The sequence below is a fragment of the Oreochromis niloticus genome, linkage group LG14 (genome assembly GCF_001858045.2).
Source record: "Oreochromis niloticus isolate F11D_XX linkage group LG14, O_niloticus_UMD_NMBU, whole genome shotgun sequence".
Taxonomy (NCBI): domain Eukaryota; kingdom Metazoa; phylum Chordata; class Actinopteri; order Cichliformes; family Cichlidae; genus Oreochromis; species Oreochromis niloticus.
This window is the reverse complement of record NC_031979.2, coordinates 10,624,948-10,644,090: the sequence shown is the minus strand read 5'-3', so window position 1 is coordinate 10,644,090 and position 19,143 is coordinate 10,624,948. Positions and strand designations below refer to the sequence as shown.

General features: G+C 45.4%; 1 protein-coding gene across 1 annotated transcript; it reads left to right on the top strand.

The window, feature by feature from the left end:
• The first annotated feature begins 1,766 nt into the window (after window positions 1-1,766).
• On the top strand, window positions 1,767-18,032 carry ssh2a (slingshot protein phosphatase 2a). The gene is given in 15 exon segments (XM_025898196.1): window positions 1,767-2,340; window positions 8,301-8,413; window positions 8,777-8,841; window positions 9,337-9,458; window positions 9,692-9,757; window positions 9,887-9,952; window positions 10,410-10,604; window positions 12,443-12,536; window positions 13,511-13,639; window positions 13,801-13,847; window positions 13,976-14,122; window positions 14,275-14,475; window positions 14,564-15,437; window positions 15,796-16,990; window positions 16,993-18,032. Coding segments are annotated over 15 exon segments (3,876 nt in total). The 5' UTR covers window positions 1,767-2,212; the 3' UTR covers window positions 17,427-18,032.
• Window positions 18,033-19,143: the final 1,111 nt, after the last annotated feature.

Sequence of the window (19,143 nt, the reverse complement as noted above, 5' to 3'; positions counted from 1 at the left end):
AGCTAACTCACCTGACCTGAACCCCAAAGAGTATAAGTTAGGATGCCAAAAGGAAGATGAGAAATACCTTACCCCAAAATACAGATGATCTGAAGGCTGCTGTCAGGCCAACCTTGGTCTCAGTAATGCCTCAGCAGTGTAACAAGCTTATCACCTCCATGCCACAGCGCATTGCTGAAGCAATTCTTGGTAAAGGACACCCAAATAAATACTGAGTATATAAATAAATATATATATCGATGTTGTTAACACTTTTGAATTGAGCTTTGAAAATATTCTAATAGTTTGTGAACGGATGTGCCAGTCCGATAGCTGGATCAGACACTGGTCTGATAGGCCCAGAAAGTCTTCTCAACTCAGTGATAATGTGCCGCGCTATGGTACAATCAATGCAGTTCAGCAGTGCGAATCTAACAACAGTGGGACAACAGTTTTGTACCTGACACTGGTACACCAACAGCTTCTATTTTTATGTTTACACAAGTTTTGTACTTAACTGCAAAATCTGAAATGAACTGGATTAGGCTAATTTCAGATACTGGATTTCAGATTTTCATGATCTACAAGCCATAATCATAAAAATTAAAACAAATAAGGACTGAATTAAGATTTCACTTAATGTTCAGTGAATATAGAATATATGAATTTTTACCTTTTTCAATTAAATCCCCCCTTTTCCCCAATATTCTCATTTTTTAAAGATTCACTAGTACATCCAACAAAGTTTCCCGGTGCTAGTGTTACAGGTTAGTCAGTGTTTTCTGCTTTAACAGGATGTAAGAACTACAGGCTGGAAAGTTTGTGATTGCTTAGCCAAAGGTGTATTGTGTAACAGTATTCTTAATAGTGCCCTATTCTCAGACTTCCTACCGATAACTACACTACTTTGGAAACACTCAAAACAAAAATCCAGCCCTCTGTAAACACAGTACGACTGCTCCATTGTGTAGAGGTAGAGGTCATTTACTACAGATGTTTTAGTTTAGAATTTGAGGCACTTGGCACACGTTGGTGTGACTGCAGCAGCAGGGGGGTGCGCTGTGGTTTTACCTTGTTTTTCAGATTGTTTGCAGGTTACATAGGACCCATCATGCTGGCGCGTCAACTGAACATAAAACTTTAAAAGGCTATAAAATAAACCTGATGCCTGTGCCCACCTCACAGCATGGAGTACCTCAGCTGATACTTGATACCCTCAGACCAGCTTCATGGGAACAGTCACTGCTCACCCAGACTTTCTTGACAAGGCAGGCTCCACTTTACCTAGATACTACAGGCTCACTGCACAGCAGCTCAGCCCAGATAACTTCAGCCTGTTTCTCATTTATCTGCTCCTTATGTAACCCAGCCACATGGTTTGTGTGTTGGGAGGGAAGTTTGGAGAGGAGACAAGTCTTCACAGTGAGCTGACTGCAGAACCAAAAGCCCATGCGAGTTTTATTCCCTCTATTACATTAGCTTATTAATGAACAGATCCTCTATTGACCCTGTTGTGCCGGGACAACTAATCAGCTGCTCGGCCTCACTTGACTATGGCAACTTTAACATACTAGGCTTATTAAATGCGTTACTCCGTGTTTAATCTATTATGGATGCGCCATTAAGTAATTCCCAACTTCTAACCAAACACTGAAGTAGTATCTTCAGCCAGTCAGAGCAGCCAAAAGCCTGCGGGGTAGAGAACTGGTTTACTTTCAAAAGCGTCGATGCAGAGGTGCTTCTAGTGCCGTCAGTCCCACTTCCCTCTTGCCCTCATTGGCTTCCCCATATTTCCCAAAAACACGTGGCTCCAGCTCCTCCCTGCTATGACTTCTCCGGCGAGAGTTTGACCCAAGTCATACGCCTCAGTACTGTACACGGTAAAGGATATTACCGCTGGTGGCAGGGATGAATATTTTTTGACCTCTTTGAAAATGCCTTTTGCTTTCTGGGGGAAATACTGGACAGTGACACGCTGCTGACGAGGGGCAGGAACACGGCGTGCTAGCTTCAATCTTCCTGCCTTATTTATTGTAACAGAACTACGATTTGGAAACGTCTTATTTTTTGTGAAATATTTAGAGGAATATTTCCTCACTTTCTGTCGAATCACGACCGTAAAAACCTCCCACGGAAGACTGTTTGCGATGACTGTGGGAGAGGAGTAAAAGTTCTCCATCGGACTTTAAGAACACCTGCCGCTCTCTGCTCCCTCCGCGCTGCCCTCGACGGCATGACCCTCGGCACGGTGGCCGGTTCCGACTGCTCGTCGCCGGTCAGCTTCTGCTCCTGCTGCGGGGCAAAGATGGTACCCTACTTCAGCGACGACGCGGTGGTGTCAAAAAATGAGATCAACCAGCTGTAAGTTGCACAAGAGTGGCATGCTGTGAACAGTAGTGACAGTGGGCAGTTTGATAATGAATAAACAATTAGACGGCATAGAGTGTGTGTATGACTAAAAACAATAAGTAGATGGGACTGGGACACAGAGCAAAGCTGCCGTTAAGTAACAGGGTCTCCATTCAAATTTCTCCAGCACAACTTCAACTCCAACGTGGAAATAGACTGTGGGAGTACTGTCTGAAACTCGAGTGTGCTAATAAAGCTTTAAAATACACACTAGATTGTCACCATTATTTCATCTTATGGCAATTTTATAATTTACCGCAATACTCAGTGTTCTAGTGAATTGATGCAATATGTGGGTTTTGTAATATCAGGGTTGATGAATGTATTTCCTGGTGACGTAGCAGGGTCTTACTCATCACAGTACTCCCTTTTTGACCTTACTAAGACATAAGTGCTCTTCAGCCTGTGTGAATCATCCAACCTGTTTCGCAGGTGTGGATATGGAATTAAGCAAGGGATTCCTCTTTAGGTATACTTAGTGGAGAGAAATGGGGGAAGGGAAGGGGTCACCCGATTGCCATAATAAGAGATTTATTTGGCAGGGAGCATGTTGGTGTTTAGTATCATGACTGAAATAGAAATAAGAGCTTTTGAGGAAGACGAGGTAAATAAAGAGGAGAAAGAAGATATTGTAAATAATTGTTTTGCTTTCTTTACTTTTGGCTATAATATGTGACAAGTTAAACTTATGTTTGAGGTCAGTGGCTTAATGTGTCTTAATATTTTATAGGAAAAGACTCAAACTGACCTGTATCCACCTGGATTCTGACAGTTAATTTAAGCAATAAGCATCTGAATGTCACTTTTAAAATAATCCCAAACAGTTAGGGCTTTTGTGAGTCTGGTAAGCCAATAATAGTACTGCACAACTGGCTGCTCATCAGAATTTTTTAACCTAAACACATCAAGCTGTCCATATATCCTGTTCTGTATTAGAACTAATGCCCTTTGTTGAGATGTCAGTGATGGATGATTACTTTATCATCCAGTGGTCTTATCTGTTATCTCTCCGTGCCTGCAGACATCAAGGCAAAGTTGGGTGAAGGCTTGGTTTTGCCTGAGAGATGTAAAAGGATTTAGCTGACTTGTACATGTGGTAAAGACAAGTCTGCTATTCAGGACAGATCAAAGGCCTCCTGTGTTCCAGTATTTCTAAACTCATGTGGTGCTGGCTCAGATAAGCTTAATAAATTTGGGGAAGAGGGGAAAAAGAAAATCAATGCAAAACTTCTTCAAAACTACTTAAACTAGATTAAAAGCTGATGTAATCAGCATTAACCAATTTGTATTTAGTAAAATCACCATATTTAGTTCCAGTGTCGGGTTGTTTTCATGGAGTCAGCAAGTGCATGAGAACGGGCCCTCTGTTATGGTTTTCAGGAAAGTCAAGGGCAAAGTGTGTGTCTTGATTGCATTGTTTTTTAGTTGGTTTACATGTGACGGTGTAGCAAAGTTATTGAGTAAACTGAACGTTTAGCTTTTATTAGGGCTGCACCCACTCTTTAAGGAAATAGTTTTTCTTTCTTTCTTTTTTTTCTGTGAGTTTGCACAAGGTTGGTTTATGGGAAGAAGTTACTCCGAGACAGGCACACAGTGCTTACTGGCAGTCGCGTGTCTGGTAAACAGCAGCAGATGTGGGAATCTTTCTGACTTCCTGGCTTTGTTTGAAATACAGCATGATGCTAGGCTTGTTGTGATCAGCAGTTCTTTGTAGTGCCCAAAGATGGTTTAGAGCCCTTATCACGACACAGGGGGCGTGCTTTCATTTTTTTCTGTTTGTGTGCACACATACATGTCTGTTTATGTCAGACGGATGCTGATTTTTAACCAGGTTTCTGCACATAATTACAGGCCTTGAGGCTGTCACTGGACTTTAAGTGTTGCCTGAGGATAAACGACACCTGGAACACTGTTGTTGTGCCATCAGTTTTTAAAAGATACTGGTAAACCCTCTCCTCCACTTTAAACCGTGTTTGTGTTTCGTACACATGTCCAAAGCAAACGGATGGGACTGAAACGTGACAAAGAGATGTTTTGTTTGAGCGTTTGCAGAAGAGACTATCAGCTGAACAGCGATACAGGCATCTGGATACAGGTCCTTACCTGGGCTTTGTCTGGGTGATTTGTCTTTAAAGTTAAGTAGGTTTCTCGAAGTTTGTATAATTAGCTTCAGTAAATTGCCTGATATCAGACAAAACAGATGATCATGTTTGTTGCCAAGTGTCTATTAGTGCTTAATTGTGTCCAGGTACAACCACTGCTCATCTATATTTTGCCTCGGCCACATTAAAAAAAGATTTCTTTCTGTAACTGTAAGTGTAAAATGTAATCTGGATCCTTCTGAGAATAGCCTCGAGTGCCTGACTCAGGTATGTTTATTTCCAGCACTCATACCTCTGTCTATCAGATTACCAAAGAAACAGTAGTGAAACTTGTGGTACTTAATTGCACACTTCCAGAAGCCAGGGGACCAGGGCAGCAAGCCGACTGTACTAGCAAAACAAAAGTCTATGTTCCGTCATCTGTCCTGACCTCTTCTGCTCCTGAGATCCTCATCTGCTATTTGAGTTTCCATGTTTGTCCAACAGTCTGTTTAGCATCGAGCAGACTTTGTGGAAATGCGCTTTGATTAAAATTACAATCAAAAACGTGTAACCTCTTGGGATGTCGTGTGACGCAGGCCTTCAGCCAGACTTGAATGAGGACGTTGAGGTTTGTGGGTCTGCTAGCTCACTGTGACACTACACGAACATAACTTCTCCCTTTAGTCATCTGTCTGTCATTTTTTTCTACATGTTCATGGCTTATGCTTCCAGGCAGCAGGGCCCACGTGCACCTGCAGACATGTGGACACACATAAACACACACAGCAGCTAATTCCCTGCCTTTCTCATGGGCTGTATCCGTCTCTGTTGTAAACTCCTAAAGCCTTAGGAGGACCTGCCCTCCACAGAGCAGACCCTATATTTATCCCACTCTCCTCCTAAGAGTGACTAATATGGGCACAGGCTGGAGGAGGGGGTCACTCAGTTATCTGCCCACTATGTGGAGTGGTCCTTACATAGTGATGATTGTGTCTGTGACTGTTGCCCTAACAAGTACCTACAGCTTCGCTTTAGCCCAAAAGCCCGGGATGGCTTAATGCCAAAAGAAGACCCGCCCTGCTCTCAGCTACACGCTCTGACCGGGTCTTCTTTCTTTTCCTCCCATCTTTCACAGTCCACTCGGCTCTGTGGAGCCCAATTTAACTGAACTCGTTGCCCTCTTTCCATTTCCCCCTTTGCCGTGTCCTCCTGTTTGTAGAGCGCTGCCCTTTAAATCAGCCTGAAAGTGCATATTTTCAGCTGTCTTGGCAATTTCTTATCTTTCTCTCATACACTCCTACAGACTGCTAGTGTTATCGGTCTGACAGTGCCATATCACATTACAAATTTATCATTTAAAATGAGTTCGGCTTAAAGGCAGCTGCGTAACGTGAGTTGACCACCCTAATTTAAACAGAGGCTTGAAGTGATGCAAAGGTTTACCCATTGGATTCACAGCAGATGTGTGTGATGATGCAGAAATTAACAATTATGTCCCTAATGAATCTATAGTTTGCCCTATTGATTAATGAATTGACCAGGGTTGCATCAGTCAAGAGATTGATGCAACCCTGGTGTGATTCCTCTGGGTGATGGTATTCTGTGCTTCTAACTGGCTTTACCCGTTTGTATTCATCCAGCACTAGCCTGAGTACAGTATCACAGCAGCACATGCAGGCTTCAGTGTGAACCCTCTGCAGCGTCAAAGAGAAGCTTCTATGTACAGTTCAGCGACTGCTGAGACTTTTAAAGGACTACTGTATTTTTAGAAACTGTATATGAGAGTCATTCACAGCCCCCCACCTCTCAAAGCATGGGGCTTACATTACCCTCTCTGTGTGTCTGTGCGCAGGAATACAAGTGCGCGTTTGCTCGCGCGTGTGACCCTCCACACCAGATTCTCAGGAAGAGTAGCAGTGTTGCATTACATGACATTGTACAGTAGCGCTGCTGTACACGGTCATTTCCAAGTACAGCACATAGGAAACTCACGAGTGTAAGTGGGGCATGATGCAGCAGGAACTGAGGAGAATGACAGAAACTTAAAAGTAGGGCAAAGTTTTGTGAAATGCAGAAAAGAGAAAGGGGGGGAGGAAACAGCTGGTTCAAGGGTGGGTGGGTTATGGGAAATGAGCCCAGCACAAGTCAGTCCTTTTTGGGTTTTTTTTGTTTTTTTCCTCCTGCGTTGTCTCCTGATTCTCCATATCTATGGTCTCAGCAAAACTCAGGAAGGGCAGTTGGATGGCTGGGAGGATAGAGAGATGAAGTTACAGACAAGAGGGGGATGACAGGAAGACTAAATGACAGACAACACCAGACTTTTTTTTTGCTGTTTTGAGTGTGAAACTGTAGAACTTGATGAACTCCAAGTTGGGTTCATTGAGTGCAAGCCTGCTGCTAAAGCTAAAATATGCTCGCAGCACACTAGGTTACCATCAAAATAAACATTTCAGTCAAATACCTGATTGTTTGACCTCAGAGATTTGATGTCATTACCTTGCATTCATTAATCCCAGTGATCTTTATCACGTCAGTTCCTTGTTTTAGCTGCCGGTTAAAAGCCGCCCTCGTTTTGAGCAGAACAGGTTGGACGAGTCCTTGGAAGAGTGTTTCCTCTACTAACTATTTGTATCTGCAGTGTTTTTGTTTTGTTTTTCTATTTCTTTTTTTAACTGATGTTTATTTACTGCATCTTAAAAGTCACAAAAGCACCTTCCTTAAGAATGTGTTTAACTTTTAAGACTCAGGTTTTGCTGATTAGGAACATTGTGGCTGCACGCACATCTGTTTCTACATCAGCCGCATTCTTGCCAGCTTGACTTGTGGTGTCATTTTTGGCAAAACCTGCAAAGTGAATACAGCCGATGTGTTTTTGTTATAATGATGCATTTCTCCTCGGCCTGGAAGAGCTACTTCAGACTTAATTATATTTGTTAAAAGCATAATTTTCATAGCAGCAGTACTTTTCTTTTTTCTTTTATTTCTCTCCGTATCTACTCATTAAACACGAGCAGCCAAGCGCCCCGCTGGCCAAGTGGTAGACTTCTCGCTCAGCATCATTAAAGTTATGCTTTAGCGATCCCATGGTTATCATTAGCTGCTGCAGGAGTAGATGTTTTAACTTGTTTTATAGCTATCTTGTGAGGTTAGTGTACCTCCGTACACTAAACATACACCTGGTCAATTACACATGCAACACTTTTATTTTTTATGTTTTTGGTATCCAGTTAAAACATTGGCCTTAGTTTATAATGCATCTTCCTCCTCAATGCAGTGACCTCAGTCACTGTTAATAAGATTAAGTCTCTCAAAGGGAGCAAAAAGCCCATTTAACTAGGCCTGCTTTGGAGTGAGGTAGTGTGCGCTGGCCAGCTCTTATCGACGCTTAAACATTGTGTAGGAGGGGGACTCGTTCTGTCTTCCCTCTCGGACCCCGGGTCCCCCTCAGTTCCCCCTATCCCTCCCTCCTGGCAGCTGTTAGTGTGAGTAAGTCTTGTGTGTGTAATCCAGCTGTGTGGAGGACCAGAGAACATTGTGTTCTGAGTTCACATCGGGGCTTGGATGTTGTTTTGCTCGCATCGGTCTGTGAGCTCTGATCTGGGGAGCCTGCAGACCAGAGGCGAGCTGAATGGGGCATTGTGACGGCGACACAAGGGCACGACAACACTCTACTAGTCCGTGTCCCCGTCTTGTGCCTGTTATGGCCATCCGGGGTCGGCATGTGGAAGGAAGCGATTTCAAATTAAGTTACGCAAAAAATACCAGTTATGATTAGATAACTTTGCTTTTTAGGCTTCTATTCATGCTTCATTTTCTCTTCTCTTCCAGTATCAGTGAGAGCTTCCTCACAGTTAAAGGTGCAGCCCTCTTCCTTCCCAGGGGTAACAGTCCCACGCAGAACTCTGCACCTCGAATCAGCCAGCGCAGGAACAAACACACAGGTAAACCCTCATTCTTACAGCGCCCACACAAACAGCAGCTGCACCATCTCCCAAAACTTCCTCTTACTCCCTTTTTAACCCCAAAACTCACAAATGAACTCTGTGGAGAAACTTGAGATTAAAGAGCACTGTATGTCTTCAAATGGACATTCCTCTACAGCATCATGGGTCACGGCTGGCGTTAATTTCTCTCAAGCTGTTTCACAACATAGCAGATAAGCTCAGCAGTGGTGAGCTTGTTTGCTGGATAGAGAAAAAAAAAAAAACCTAACGTCTTAATAAGTCGAAGACAAAACAGATCCACAGGGGAAATAACACATTCTATCTGGTGTTGTATCATACTTTGAAAATGTTTTTGTTCAGGTGACCTCCAGAAGCATCTTCAGACCATGTTCACTGTGCTGCGCCCAGAAGACACAATCAGACTGGTTAGTAACAAGCACACATAAATAAATATAATAACAAAGGTCAGCTGTGTGTGGTCCTGTGATCAGAGAGCATATTCCAGAGCATCTGATTAAGGTCTTAAGAACTGAAACATGGATTGACTTTTGAAAACATAAACAGTTATGAGGCAAAGGAAGTCTCAGCTCTTCCAGCTGTGCCAATAACACCACCCTCACATGAAACTTGCAGAACTCTAAGTGTACTATGAGTGTGCTCGCCTTTCCCCTGATGTCCCTGCTGCATGTTTAATAAAAAGGGTTTATGAAAGAGGGATTTTTAAATAAAGGACTGGTTAAAATTTCATTAGGTTGTCCCTGCATATCTCATATTCACGATCCAGAGTTTTAAATGCCATTCTTGTGGTATAAAGAATCTATAGGCCCTTGAATGATAAGGGGTGATTTCCAGGGCTGTAAAGAGTCAAAGACATTACACAGCTGATTTTACAGTTTGCCCCTGTCCTTCTTTTCTTGCAGGCTGTGCGTCTGGAGAGCGCCTATCCTCAGGTAACCCGCTACATGGTGGTGGTCTCCACCAACGGTAGACAGGACACAGAGGAGAGCATCGTGCTCGGCATGGACTTTGTCTCCTCTGATAGGTACACCTTCTCTGTCTTATTGTACTTTTATAACAACTCAAGAATTTATGTTTTCCCTATGCAGATTTCTTTTTCCTTCTTGAATTGGATCATCCTCATACTGTAACTGTGGTGTAGTTGACACAGTCAGAGAAATTCAATAAATCAGTGAAAGTTTTTTCAGCTTAGGGATAAAGTAAGCAAACCAGTGCATCTTGTTTCACTGTGTTTACCTTGTCGATCTTCTCTGGCAGCTGCTGCACGGTGGGTCTGGTTCTACCTCTCTGGAGCGACACTATGATCCACTTGGATGGAGACGGGTAAGACGCCACACCTACTCCCTGCTTCCTCTTACTGCTCCCTGGGGCAGCTGCCTGACGGCTCTGATGACTTTGTTTACTTGTTTGTGAGCTTTGTGTTTTCTAACCTGTCTCTTTGCGTCTCCACAGTGGCTTTAGTGTGTCGACAGTCAACAGGGTTCACGTCTTCAAACCAGTGTCTGTCCAGGCCATGTGGTGAGCAACCTTTATTTTTTCCACCAAAATGACAGCCATGTGAAGCTGTTGGCCTGCAAACAATGTGTCCATTGTGCTCCACCCTTAACTTTGACCTCCAGACTGTTTTGTTTTTTTTTCCACTTTTTCTTATCTTTTTATTTGTTGTCTTATCATGTTTTTGCTTTCAATCCCTCTCATGTGTCAGAACCGCCTCTTCATATCTTTATTTTGTTGTCCCCGACTGACTTCCTCCTTTGAGTATGATCATGTTATTCCTCTTTATAGCTTCAACCTATGCCCTGTTGTTAAGTTCTCACATGTTATTATTCCTTCTTCACACATCCATCCTTTTTATTTTCACTCTCACATAATTTTTACCCTTGCATAAGTCCAAGTTCCTTTCTGCACTTTTCATTCCTCCCAGTGACATTTGCTCAAGTGAAAAATCTCCTTGCTTTCAACTGTCTGCCTTCAGGTCAGCCCTGCAGTCACTCCACAAAGCTTGCGAGGTGGCTCGCTGCCACAACTACTACCCAGGCAGCCTGTTCCTGACCTGGGTCAGCTACTACCAGAGCAGAGTCTCATCCAGCCAGTTGTGTATCAACGAATGGAACGCCATGCAGGATGTCGAATCGCACCGTGCCAATTCACCCGTCCTCTTCACAGACCTGTGAGTAGAGTAGGATGGCCACATTAAGGGAAGGGCTTTCCGTAGAGAAGCACTGCACTGCTCACACAGTCGTACACAGTTTCATCACAAATTCACCTTCACCGTGGCTGTTTCTGTGAAAAGTTAAAAATATGTTGCAGTCGCATCTTCCTAACAGCATTGCCTAATAAACATAACAAGTGTTGCTACATCCCCAAACTAAAATATTACAGTCTGCAGAACCATGGACTCTGGAATGAGGCCAGGTGCCCTCTCTAACCTTCCAGGAGAGGCAAAAACAACAGACCAAAACAAAAGCTTGAAGGGCTGATGTTTACAAAGGTGCCTAATCATTAACGTGTTCACAACATGATGAATAATGCTGCCTTATCAACATATTTACATGGAAACATAAAAAATACAAGCAGTGACTTCAATAGATTTATGTCTTCACTGATACCAGGGAAATTCCCCTCCCTGCTGCTTCATCACATGCTCTGCTACCTATTTAGACTGTCTGTCTCTCTCCCCTCGCACGCGCGCACACACACACACACACACACACACACACACACACACACCACACACCACACACTCTCTCTCTTTGGAGGTCTTCAGAAGTCTAAAATAGCCAAGGCTTTAGCTGTCTTGATTTACTTATGGAAAAGTGGAGTCCAGATAAACTCATAGGTAAGTAGAGTCGCAGAGAAACGGACAGGAGCAGGTGGTGAGCACAAAGACAGGGGCTACTTGAGGAAATAACGAGGAACGGTTCGGGCAGAAAAAAAGCCACTTCAAACCATACATTTAAACACTTCGCACACACACAGACACACACACAGTCTCTCTCTGAGTGTTCTGGCTCTGCCCCTTATGGCCAAACACAGAAAGTTCCTGTTGGTTTTCCCGGACAGGGAGGCTGCTAAAGCTTCATGACGCGTCAGTGTTTGTTGACATGGCTTTCCCCCGCCCCCAAAGTAAAAATAGTCGTATCTACCTGCAAGCAATTCAGGGAAGCTGCGTAAAATTTCCATTATTCATTTACTCATTAGCTCCGGTCCTTATGTCGTCATTTGCCCTCGTGTAGTCTGTGTTTTTTTCCTGACTAGGCTTCCCTCCCTCAGGCCGTCTGCAGGCAAGTGGAGGCTTGTTGTGAGGTAAAAGTGTTACTGCATGTCAGTAAATAACCCGTGTCAGGTTTTTTTTTATTTGTTTGTGTTTTTTTCTCACTCAACCCTTGTTCCACTCAACTCGTTCTCATGAGGTCAGGGAAATGTTCAGGGTTGAGGTAAACAAGCCCCCCTCCCACCCCATTTCCAGCACAGATGATGCCTTCACGGGTCCAGTGTTACACACCTGTGGTCACCGTACTTCCCCTTTCTGTAGCTGCTGACCCACACTGCTGTGTGCTGTTACACTGAATCAGTTCGAAGCAAAAACAAAAGAAAAAATGTTAGAAGAAGGAGTTCACAGACAAACTGAGCTCTTCTCCCCAGAGAGGCAATTAGGCCACTTGTTGGTATCATCGGCATGACGTCGGAAAGGCCCCCAGCCAGAACGCTTAGGAACACAGCGCGGCACAACAAGAAGCAGATCCTACAAGGGGACTTTGTCTAATTCTGAGAAACTGGAGAGGGCAACAGAAAATCTGAGAGCACAAACTCAAACGGGAGGGCAAAACAAAGCCGCAGTTCTCTGGTAGAAGTAATGTCATTGAGACTTACGTAAAAGTGAACATAAATTAATGTAATGCAGCTGTGAAGGTGGCTCTGTCTTCAAAGTGAGTTTTTTTACTTTGGCCAAGAGAAAATGTGTTAAAGTTGTTTTTAAATGGAGGTCTTTGTGTGTTTTATGTGCAGGCCCACAGAAAGGGAGCGCACAGAACGGCTGATCAAGACGCGCCTCAGAGAGATAATGATGCAGAAGGACCTGGAGAACGTCACCTCAAAGGAGGTGAGGGGACAGTGAAATTTACATTTAGTGCTTAAATGTAGGTGTTAACTATAGACTGCACATTAAAGATGGATATAGTCACCATGACATCTCTCGTGGCTTGTGAAGTGAACTCGTAAATGGCCCCCTTCTCTCCTCTTTCAAACCATCTGTCTACACAACGTGAACATTGGCGTCCTCAGTCATGTGTCATTTGTCCTTTTTCAATTCAATTCAGTTTTATTTATATAGCAACAAATCACAACAACAGTCGCCTCAAGGCACTTTATATTGTAAGGTAAACCCTACAATAATACATACAGAGAAAAACCCAACAATCATATGACCCCCAATGAGCAAGCACTTTGGCAACAGTGGGAAGGAAAAACTCCCTTTTAACAGGAAGAAACCTCCAGCAGGACCAGGCTCAGGGAGGGGCGGCCTTTTGCTACGACTGGATGGCGCGTGAGGGGAGAAAGACAGGATAAAAGGACATACTGTAGAAGAGAGAGGATTCAGGGTCACCTGATCCAGCCCTAACTATATGCTTTAAAGGAAAGTTTTAAGCCTAATCTTAAAAGGAGAGATGGTGTCTGTCTCCCAAATCCAAACTGGAAGCTGGTTCCAGTAGAGGGCCCTTTGTGTGCAAAGTAATTTTGTTGTAAATTAGAATTGAAACTATACACTGGAACCATACACACATCACTAAAGTGTTTACAGAGGTCATAAATCAAGAGCGACAGGGTCATTTTCTGAAAGGCCTGAGTGCAGACTTCCTTTTGCAGCCCAGATGTCTCTTCATGATGGTCGTGAGAAAGAATGCATGTTTACACCACTGGCTTCACTTTTCAGACGCAGAGGCTGCATTCATCGTTTATGTACAGTCTGTGGTTTTATTACTTGTTCAGATGTACTTGTACCCTGATTTTCTGCGTTTCCCTGCTGCTGTTATCAGCTGTCATCAGACCATTTATTGTTTGCCTGAACTTTCACAGATCCGGACAGAGCTGGAGATCCAGATGGTGTGCAACCTGAGGGAGTTTAAAGAGTTCATAGACAATGAGATGATTGTGATCCTGGGACAGATGGACAGCCCCACGGAAATATTTGATCACGTCTTCCTGGTGAGACAATTGGGCTTTGATTCCATTAGCCTGTGAAGGTTTGTCATGTCAGACTTGAGGTTCAGTAAAAAGCTGCATCTAACTTTGTTTTGTCTTTCTAATTGTAAAGAAAATAAATTAGCGCATGCTGTTAATAATGACTGGACCTGTGTTGTCTCCAGGGTTCAGAGTGGAACGCTTCTAACCTGGAGGAGCTGCAGAACAGTGGGTAAGAGATCAGTCACCTAAGCTAAGATTAGAATTGATGTATTAAATTAATTTTCTCTTTTAAAGTCGATTGAAATGAGCAGCTCGTTTATCATCATACTGACACGCCTCCTCCCGTCTCTCCCCCAGAGTGCGCTACATCCTGAATGTGACCCGGGAAATCGACAACTTTTTTCCAGGGATGTTTGAATACCACAACATCAGAGTGTACGACGAGGAGGCCACCAACCTGTTGGAGTACTGGAACGACACATACAAGTTCATCACCAAAGCCAAGTAGGCTTCTGCACACACACACACACACACACACACACACACACACACACACACACACACACACACACACACACACACACACACAGAGTTTAAGCTCCTCTTTCTCACTAGTTCATGTGCTTCAACCCTGCCTCTTTCTCTTCCCACTTTAGGAAAGCTGGTGCCAAGTGTCTGGTTCACTGTAAGATGGGCGTGAGCCGCTCTGCTTCCACGGTGATAGCCTACGCTATGAAGGAGTATGGCTGGAACCTGGACACCGCCTTTGACTATGTGAAGGAAAGACGGGCCGTCACCAAGCCGAACCCTTCCTTCATGAAGCAGCTGGAGGAGTATCAGGGAATTCTGCTGGCAAGGTGTGCTCTCATGCAGAAACATGTACACTTCCTTAGAAGGAATTTGGAGCTAACGAACTCTTCTCTCCCTCTTGTTCTTCTTCTTCAGCAAACAGAGGCATAATAAGCTATGGCGTTCCCACAGTGACAGCGACCTATCAGATCGCCCGGACTCGAAGCCTTCATCTCCCTCCTTGAACCGCGCTGACTCTCACAACAACAACACCTCCTCCCCGTCTGTGCATCACTTCCTGGGTGTGGCCATGCTGCGGGCGCTCTGCCCCGAGCCCGAAGACTCGCACGCACTCTCCAACGGAGTGTGTGACTCGCTGGTTCAGGAGGTCAGATCAGATTGCGCAGACCCCCGCCTGCTTCCCCTCCCCAGACCCCGAGCAGCCACCGTGGTCCCAGAGGAAAAGCAGGGCAGCTCGGCAAGCATGGCAGTCACTGTGCCCGTCGCTCTTCCACTTCCACCACCATCGCTCCACATCCTACCTCCCACCCCTGAACTGCAGCGCGCTCACAGGGAGACTCCCACACATCTGTCCTGCTCAGTGGGCAAACCAGAGGAGCTGTTCCTCATTTTACCCGACAGAAGCAGTTCAGAGGAAGTCTCTCCTCTCACTCTGGGATCCACTGACTCGGATATGATCAACCAATCATTGTCTGATTTAACGAACGACAGGCACACTCCCCTCAGCCCTGCGACTCCCACTTCCTCGCCTCCGGACTTGGCTTTCGCTCCCAGCGACGACAACAACAACCCGAGCGAGTTGGACACCCGTGGTGAGGCAGACGGGTCATCGACCCACAGCACGGACAGCATCGACTTCTTCAGTGCCCGGGAGAAGTTTCTGGAGCTGGCCAAAGATGGCCGACATCGGACACTTTCAGAGCAGGCACAGCAAAGGACGCCTCTGTCAACTGACAGAGAAACAGAGGTCAGCGAAGACGAAGAGGAGGAGAGGAATGAGATGAGTCAGGTAAGGCCTCATTCAGCTGCTTCCTTCTGTTTAGGGTTTTGGTTTTTTTGTTTGTTTTTTTAAAAAGCATCTCAAATGTACAACCACTTTTCAGAGTGACCTTTATCATCATCATCATCATCAGCTGTAGTTTTAATCAGAGGGGAAGTAAACTGGAATCTGAGTGAATGTGAGGACTGTGTGGTAGCAGATAGATTGAGCTGATCACAGTGACACCTGCTGGACAATGAGAGAATAATCAAGACCAAACCTCCTCCTATAACGAGTTGTCAGTAGTATTATGTGGGTTATAAAAGAGTGTAAACTGGTGTAAACAGGACTGAGCTAATAAAGTCTGTATCCTCTCTCTGTCTCTCAGGAGTCTGACGACAGCTCCGACAAAACCAGTCCTGACCGGATTCATCACACTCACCACGACAACGGAATATCAGTCCGCCATATTGTCACTGAGATCGAAGCCATATCACACCCTGCCGCATCTCTTCAGACTCCTTCCTCATCATCATCTTCTCCACTCCCTCCATCCTCTCACAGTCCTCAGGTCATCCGACCGGAACATCAGGAAGAGGCGGAGTCTTCTGAAGTCACGCACACCTCTTCGACTCCACCTTCACACCCCCAGCCTCCCTCCACGCTGTCGTGCGACTGGCCGGCGGGCTCCGTGCGGCGGGCCACCAAGCAGCTGGAGCAGAAGCTGAAACAGGAACTGGAGATGGTGGTGTGTCAGCGGTCTCCGCTGCATTCGCCCAGCAGCGAACAACCTCCTGTCAAACTGTCCGTATCCTCCGAACACACGCTGCTCCACTCCCCCATGCACGCTGCAGAACAAAAGATCACTCAGGGAGAGAACATGGCTGTTTCTGCTAATGCTACATCCAAAGATGAAGAGAAGCACACGGGGTCACACAAAAGACCCGATTTCTCAGGCACAAGCGACCTCCAAGACCCTTCATGTTCCCCAAAGTCAGATATCAGCCAAGTCTCTGGTGCTATACCTGTCAGTGTGCACACGTCCACAGATAGCCATACAGTGACATCATCACTGGCCTCTGCTGAGCAGTTATCAGCATCATCTCAAGATACCTCAGCCCAGTCTCTCAGACGGGGCCAGCTCCATAGCCAAAACCTGCAGGACTGTTCGAACCATATGACTCTGGATGGCGTGACGCTGCAGGAGTCGGACACGGATGAAAGCTCTCGGGTCAGGCAAGAGAGCTGCGGCCCCGACTGCGCCGCCCAGAGGAGGCTGGCCCGAGGCAGCCAGGATCTGGAGAGGATTCAGCAGACGCTGAGAGAGCTGCAGGCTTTTCTTCACGAGGGCATTGCCCTCGAGACGGCAGACAGTCGAGCACAAGAACTGGGGCAGCCTCAGGGGCCGAGAGACGCCATGGACACAGAGTCAGAAAGTTATAAAGGGGTGAGTTTTGAAGAGAGCCCTCTGGCTCTGAAAATGGGGCAGCAGCTCCCAGAGAGGCAGGAGCAGAGGAGTTTGTTGGAGCCAACAGAGTGGCACAGAGCCACGGAGCTAGAGGCGCGCATCCGCCAGGCGGGGCTCACCCCCCTTCTCTCATGAAGAGATCGGCCTCCTTAGCTAAACTGGACTGTCTGGAGCTGTCGGCTCATGACCTCAGCAGCTTGGACCTGAGGTCACACAACAGAGCGACACTGTCGCACTCGCCTGACACGCCCTCGTCCCCCCAGTCTCACCCGGACGACACATGGAAGAAGCAGAAAGTGCTGGCTCAGAGGCCCCGCTCTGAAAGAACAGGTTCGTGCAGTGATGACACATCCCCTCCATCGCTCGGCCTCTCCCCCTCCACCAAAGGTGAAAGAGGAGAACGGGAGGAGTCAGATAACAGCAGCAGTAGCAGCAGCACGGTCCCCGCATCCCGTCAGCCGGGGAGAGGACACTCGTCAAGACGTTCTCGCAAAGCTTCCACTGAGAAGAAGCAGCAGCGAGCCGTCACTCTGCTATACAACACCATGTAACCTCAGAGCAGCCAGACTGGAACACATGCGACTGAAGCTGCGCTTATGTGTGTGAAAGAGACCGCATGATGTGTATGAATGTCAGCTGTAACCCCCTGTGTGTATCCTCTGGTATTATGTGTATAGTATGCAAGACATGAATGATGAGCATTTATTTGCATGGAAACCACTGGATGTTTGTTCGAACTGGAGTTCAGGTTCGTCTGTACAGTGTCATGAATGTCCAAACTAAGACTGAACGGTGCTCAAGCACTCATTTATATCAGTGTCCCCTTTTTTTAAGTGTGACCCTCGCTGCCTGTTCAGAGTTTCTAAAACTCCAACCAGAGGGGCTTTTGTTTCTCAAACCATGCACTTTACTGTTTAGATGACTTTTTCTTTTTTTTTTTAAATTTGAGATGTGTTTCTTACCCTGGGGAGGATTGTTGTTTTGCACTGTTCTCAGTAGACTTGTCTCTGTGGTTTTGTTTTCAAAGCTGGCAGACATGTCTTTATTCAGATTTTTAATTAAACCAGGACAAAGCTGATATGTTGTTTTTGTTTTTTATTATTATTATTATTACATAATTGCTTTAGCAGTAAATAAAGGTGGTGAGTTTGTTTTAACTGTAGTGACTCCTTAGTTTTTCTGTTTTTAGCCACATATCCGTCACCACCACCACTCCGTGTAAGGCGAAGAAATGAGGCCAGCTTTTAAATGTACCGCCACCTGCTGGACAGGCTGATCCACACATTAAAACTGGATTTCATGACATCGGGTATTGCCACTACCAAGCTTCTCTTTTCTAACGATTGAAAAGCACGTCCTTAATAGAAAGACATTTTACCTCTCGTTTTTAACTACGACTAACCGATCCTTTAAGCACGTCAGTGCCAACTCCAGTGGGAAATGATCTCCATCGGTGTTCAGCGCAGCTTATTTCAGGCTGACATTTTACCTACTGTTTCATGTGGGTAATTAAATACTGAGATGTAGGCCATCGGAGCCCCTGCTGAGAGAGACACACACACACACACACACACACACACACACACACGCACACGAGGCGCAGACTGACATTAAAGGACTGAATCTGCTTTTAAAAAAAGATGCTGGAGATAACTAAGACATCAAAACTCACAGGCTCCATATATGAAGACCAAAAGACTCTTTGGTGGTTTAAGTGAATCAAGAGGAAAAGCTGAGATCCCCTGACGTTTTCACCAATTAAATCCACCTCAGCAGACACAGCAGAAGGATTTTCAAATAAAATACGAGTGTGTGTGTATATCACGAGGAGAGGGAATAAAAATCAGTGGAGCAGAAGAGAAGAGGGGCTGGAGAAAGGCTGAGATTGGCATCCTTCCTCTTTGCATACTGATGCTCTGAACGCGACATATCAGCAGCTCTTTGCAAATTCGTTTCACACAGGCTTGCAGCTCGGTACCTTCCACAGTCCTGGTATTTTTCATAATGCACACTGCTGGTTCTTCCTCTTTCTCTCTGTCCTGAGTGCTGTTTCTTGGAGGTTTTACAGCCTCTAATCTGCCCTCCTTTTTTTTTCTCCCTTGTAAGCCTAAAATAACTAAAGCCAGAAAAAACAAAAAAACAACCCAGTTGGATCAGACTTCTTCGGCTCTGGGAATCCATGTCACAGGGACGATGATGAAGGTGGCAGCTGCTAAAAACAGATGAGCTCTCTCTGGTGCTGACAGACGCCGCAGCATTCCCCAATCT